Source organism: Panulirus ornatus, chromosome 40 (genome assembly GCF_036320965.1).
Source record: "Panulirus ornatus isolate Po-2019 chromosome 40, ASM3632096v1, whole genome shotgun sequence".
In the NCBI taxonomy this organism is placed as follows: domain Eukaryota; kingdom Metazoa; phylum Arthropoda; class Malacostraca; order Decapoda; family Palinuridae; genus Panulirus; species Panulirus ornatus.
This window is the reverse complement of record NC_092263.1, coordinates 15,291,346-15,297,731: the sequence shown is the minus strand read 5'-3', so window position 1 is coordinate 15,297,731 and position 6,386 is coordinate 15,291,346. Positions and strand designations below refer to the sequence as shown.

General features: G+C 38.2%; 1 protein-coding gene across 1 annotated transcript; it reads left to right on the top strand.

Moving 5' to 3' along the window:
• Positions 1-235: 235 nt before the first annotated feature.
• Positions 236-2,562, top strand: LOC139761457 (uncharacterized). Its single transcript, XM_071685685.1, has 2 exons — positions 236-342; positions 1,717-2,562. Exons 1-2 carry the CDS (start codon positions 340-342, stop codon positions 2,428-2,430), a joined length of 717 nt encoding a protein of 238 aa, XP_071541786.1. The 5' UTR covers positions 236-339; the 3' UTR covers positions 2,431-2,562.
• The last annotated feature ends 3,824 nt before the right edge of the window (positions 2,563-6,386 follow it).

Sequence of the window (6,386 nt, the reverse complement as noted above, 5' to 3'; positions counted from 1 at the left end):
ATGAAGTAACCGGGATGAATTTATCCAGGTACGATACATATATAAACTTGAACCAATGCTGCTACATTACAACGAACTGTTTCGGTGTTCTTAACTCGATCGAACTCTATATAAAGATCCTCCTTTCCTTGGGCAGGTAACCTTGGTCGAGGCCAAAGAGGTCTTGAACTTCTTTTTTTTAACTCAATGTCATCTACTGGTGTGTGTGTGTGTGTTACTGTGGGCGTGGGCTGTCATTACCTCCAAGAGATACTCCCTACAGCAACTATCATTGCCCAAGTCTGGACTATATAAGACGGGAGCTGGCCACAGTGAGACAAGTTCGCTTACATCGCAGATATGGTAAGGACGTGTCAACAGCTTCTTATAACTTACATTTCAAGGAATTTAGGAATGTGGAGCTATATCCTTTGGGTGAAAGATCACGTTCTTTACTTGTTAATATATATATATATATATATATATATATATATATATATATATATATATATATATATATATATATATATATATATATATATATATATATATATATATATATATATATATATATATATATATATATATATATATATATATATATATATATATATATATATATACGTGTGTGTGTGTGTGTGTGTGATTTTGTGACCACATCTGTTTCGTATCTGTCATTACGTCTCTTAACATGTAATTTTCCTTCTGAAATCTCATCATATACCATTATTGAAATTGACATCAAGTGTGGATGTAGGTTAAGATTCGAGCCTCTTTTCATCGGTCTGGATATTGCGTAAGGCTTCACTATGTCGACTTGAACACCATCTAACACGACGTAGGGAACACATGTGCTAACGCCACCTCGCCTCCTCGTGTACGCAATGCCACTTTTCTTAACATCTTACTTTCTCTTCTGATGTAGTACCCATATCAGATGAAATTTTCGAAAGGTTTGGTTTTATGGATTTATATATTCAAAACTTTATGATAATAAAAACTTCATTTTTTTCTATTATCAAGTTTCATAAACTTTGGGATTTCATTACGAAGTACTTCATTTCGAATGATCATATCATATGTTTACAAGTCAATATCTTGTCCTAGTTTGCTATTCAAGTCGTAAGGACCTGATACATAACGTCTTGTGCTCTGTTATTTTCTCGATAAATATGTTAACATTTATCAAAAATTTCCATCGGTTGCAAAAATGTTTATTTTTTTAAGTTTTTGTGTTATGAATTTACATCATCTTTTTTCACGTCCTGCTTGTGTAATCTAACTCAGATATTGATGAGATGTATCCAAGAAAGCTTGAGTTTGATCTTGAGATTTGATTCTATGGATATAAAAAAAGGGTGTCAGTTTCTAATCCGTCCTTCCTATATATTTTGTGGTGCTTTCAGTTCGCGAATTATCCACATCTTCGCGCGAATGTTAACTCTGAGCGCTGTATGCACCATCGGCGGACAGAAAATGCAAAAGACTATGAACGAAGAGTCCTGAGTGTACATTGTACGTTTTCCTCGCAAGCTTAACATTGTGGATTACGTTGTACATGTGATAACCTTTGTACTAAGTCTTGAGGTCAATGAAAGACTTGTTGATAGTTCTCTTACGGGCCTCTCCTGATTTGAGAAGCGTCCTGACTGTTGCACGTTTGTTGATCATTTGCCAGATATATTCAGACTGAGCTCAGAGTGAGAAAATGACTTCGTGTTTTGTTTTGCTTTGCAGAAGGTGTTTATGTGTGTGGTAGTGACGCTGCTTGCCTCCCAGGGCAAAGCAGATGTCAGTTCTTCATCCCACTTCTCTTCTGGGCCACATGGCTCCCACGGGACTGGACATCACGTATCCCACGGGACTGGACATCGCGTATCCCATGGATTTGGACATCAAGCACCCCATGGAGTTGGACATCACGTATCCCATGGGACTGGACATCACGTATCCCACGGGACTGGACATCGTCGCCCACATGGGAGTGGATATTCTGGCCACAGTGGCGTGGCGTATGGTGACGACACATTCTACAGGCCAGTCTATGGTGGTCGTGGATATGGCCACAGCAGTGTTAGCACCGCCCTAAGTCATGGTGGCCATTATGGTGGCTCTCATGGCGGATATGGTGGCTCTCACAGCGGATATGGTAGCTCTCATGGCGGATATGGTGGCTCTCACAGTGGATATGGTAGCTCTCATGGTGGATATGGTGGCTCTCACAGCGGATATGGTAGCTCTCACAGCGGATATGGTGGCTCTCACAACGGATATGGTAGCTCTCACAGCGGATATGGTGGCTCTCACAGCGGATATGGTGGCTCTCATAGCCACCATAGAGGCTATGGCACCGGTAGCTCTCATGGCGGATATGGTTCACATGGCCATCGCAGTGGATATGGCAGTGGCGGCGCAGGCTATGGCGTTTCCGCTCACGGATATGGCCACTAACTTACCGTCATGGCATTACTGACAGAAGTAAGAACATGTGTGGAGGACATTGAGGAAGAATAAGTGCATATTTTTTTGGAATATTTATTTAAACTACGCTGAATTGTATTTAAGAATAAAGAAACTTTGAGATTTTGCTTTATTTTTTTAATCTATCAATAAGTGAAAGTTAGCATCAAGATATTAAAGATAATTTGTACATGGTTACGTATGGGTCCAGTGACCCGGTTCTCACAAGCATACAGAGAATTTTCTCGTCTCTTCTTATATTCTTCGATCTTCAAAACTGGCATCAAATAAGTGCGGGATCAAACCAGACCTTTGTATCAAAATAACTTTAACCCATAAATTTCTCATTCATTCTAACACCTGCCCCTAAATATCTTCCTTCCCCCTTGCTCCCAAAATACCCTCTGCATCTCTTCTATCTAACATCTCCCTCATATCTATGTAGGTTGTTCTCTTTTAACAGATAGTAAACTCACACACAAACACACAGAACACCTACTGAGAGTAGATCCCAAATCTTCTGGAGGAATATACACACAGGCCTTCAAATAACTTTTATGTACAACAGCTTTTTAGTAAACAAACCTATTTCCATATACAACACACAACTGCACTACTAGAAGATATATGCTACAATGCTATTACTAATGATTATTATGATACTGACGTTGGTAATTATCTCAAATGATTGATACAAAACAATCAAGTGTCAAAATATGGTATATAATGGCACCATAGTATATATATATATATATATATATATATATATATATATATATATATATATATATATATATATATATATATATCTGTCCATGTCATTGAGACCCATCGACCTGAATCACTTTCCACGTGTGAGTAAAAAGAACATGTTGTACTCGAGGGTGCGTGCCCTATCCAACCTGACTTGTGATCTACTTCAGAGGTGTTGAGTCAATGACCCTCACTCACATCCCACCGCTGGCGGCGCCCATGGCCGCTCGCACCGTACCCAAAAACGCAGACCATTTCGAAGAACTGTCGCGTGTTAATGCACGTCGCTCTTAAACATAGTGGTTAGCTAATGCGAAGTCCTCTCGCTCTTTCTTTATATATATATATATATATATATATATATATATATATATATATATATATATATATATATATATATATATATATATAAACTGATTTTGTTATAGGATATCAATGAGCACCTCCGTAATTTCTCAGACGAATGTCCACAGAGGGTAAAGTTCTGTCGTTGTCAATATCGAGCGCTTAGAAGCAGCGCGGGAGACAGGAGCGCGACCCCCGTGACGCCCGCCCAGCGAATATTAACCAGAGCCGTAACTGCGTGTATTTATTGCCCCTCACTAGCACCCGACGGCGGGTTTAACTGGATCAGGTCACGTCTGGTGTAACACCAGGTGAAAGGGCGGAATAGGTTGACCCCGCGGGGGCAGAGCGGATTTGAAAAGGTCATGTCGTCTGTCGCTGACAGGATGTGGGTTGACGAGTTCCCAAAACGATGAAAATGTGGGAAAATGAATATATATATATATATATATATATATATATATATATATATATATATATATATATATATATATATATATATATATATATATATATATATATATATATATATATATATTCCTATGAGTCCACGAGGAAAATGGAACACGATAAGTTCCAAATGCACTTTCGTGTAATAATCACATCATCAGGGGAGATACAAGAAAGAAATATAAGTCAGTTGTTATACAGCAAAGAGACGTAGCTAGGACGCCATTTGGTAAACAAGTTGTTTACCAAATGGATTCCTAGCTTCGTCTCTTAGATATATATCAACTGACTGTTATATTTCTCTCTTGTGCCTCCCCTGATGATGTGATTATTACACGAATGTGCACTTGGGAACTTTCGTGTTTCATTTCCCCGTGGACTCACAGGAATATATATATATATATATATATATATATATATATATATATATATATATATATATATATATATATATATATATATATATATATATATATATATATATATATATATATATATATATATATATATATATATATATATATATATATATATATATATATATATATATATATATACATATATACTTTGGAATAGACGGGAAACAGTGCTACTGGCATATATCCTGCGTGTCGTAAAAGATCATTAAGTGGGGAGGGAACAACAGGACTGTAGAACTCCTCAATCTCTGTATTACTGATTTCCACAGGATGAAACCAAAACGAACGAAAAGAGGATTTCCCTTTTTCTAAGTTTCATTTGTCCACTCCTCCGTCATTGACCCCATTATTCACATTCATAAAGTTCTATAATTACTGTTATTCACTTCAGTCAACCTGCTTTAGGTCACTTTGGGGTTTAGGTCAAAAAAGTCATTTTCACGACACCCTCTTCTTCGACAGCTTCTTCACTACAGTCTCATCTTCACTACACAACAATCGTTACCATTCCCTCATCTCCACTACACGGTAGTCCTCACCACAACCCTCATCTTTACTGCATCTTCATCTTTACTGCATCTTCATCTTCGTGCATCCTTATGTTCACTACCATCTCATCTTCATTACACCTATCTCCATTATACTTTAATCTTCGCTACCTCTTTATATTCAATATAACCCTACCTTCACAATAACTTATCTTTACAATATTCATATAGTCACTGATTTAGACCCAAGGCCGGTATAAAAGCAGGCACTGAACCTATCTTTGATCAATTTGTCTTCAATATAGCTTTCTTCAGTACCATCTCATCTTCTCACAAGTTGATTGTATCCACAGGCAGACAGACACAGACACACATCATTACTAGCACACAGCTTGCATAACCCCTTATCCCGGGGTTTCTACAACTTCAAGACTGTTCCACAGTTAGTTAACTACCTGGATCTACAACTTCAAGACTGTTCTACAGTTAGTTGACTACCTGGATCTACAACTTCAAGACTGTTCCAAGTTAACTACCTGGATCTACAACTTCAAGACTGTTCTACAGTTAGTTAACTACCTGGATCTACAACTTCAAGACTGTTCTACAGTTAGTTAACTACCTGGATCTACAACTTCAAGACTGTTCCACAGTTAGTTAACTACCTGGATCTACAACTTCAAGACTGTTCTACAGTTAGTTAACTACCTGGATCTACAACTTCAAGACTGTTCCACAGTTAGTTAACTACCTGGATCTACCGACAAAGCGGTTACACTACGAGTGAAAAGTGTGTAGACGTGTATGTATGTATATAAGGTGTATGTGGGTGGGTTGGGCCATTCTTCCGTCTGTTTCCTTGCGCTACCTCGCTAACGCGGGAGACAGCGACAAAGCATAATAGGTTTTTTAGCATTGTTTGACCCACTGGGAGTATTATTGCCATTGTTTTATCATTATGATGGCATGTATGAGCGTCTCACGCGTCTCTGGATGTTGTGGAAGGTTTTGGCTTTAAAATCATAAGGTCATGTGGTCGTGAGTGCCATCAGCAATCTGTATATCACAGTTGATTTAAGTAATTCATAAGCCACAATTGGCACAGTGATCTCTCACTGAGCAGCTGGTGGTATGAGCATTAAATATGAGTCACATGTGAGTATGATGTAAGACACTCGGGATTTTGCTTAACACGTTTCTAATTCCTGGTACTGTGAGTATTATATGAGTCACTAGGTGTTCGTACATCGTGATTCACTGAATGTGTGAGCATTATGGTAACTGCTGGAGGCATGATTATTGTATTGGCTATAATGGTATCGTGCGCACTGCACGGGCGTAGCATGCGCCACTAAGAGCGATATGAGACAGCTCCATGAAATGCTATCCTGAGAAAAAGAAAATTGATGAAAATGTACACGTCTCTATACCATTCTGAAATGCGTATTGGACTAAACCTCTCGGTATTCATTAGTCTATCCTTAAAAATCTC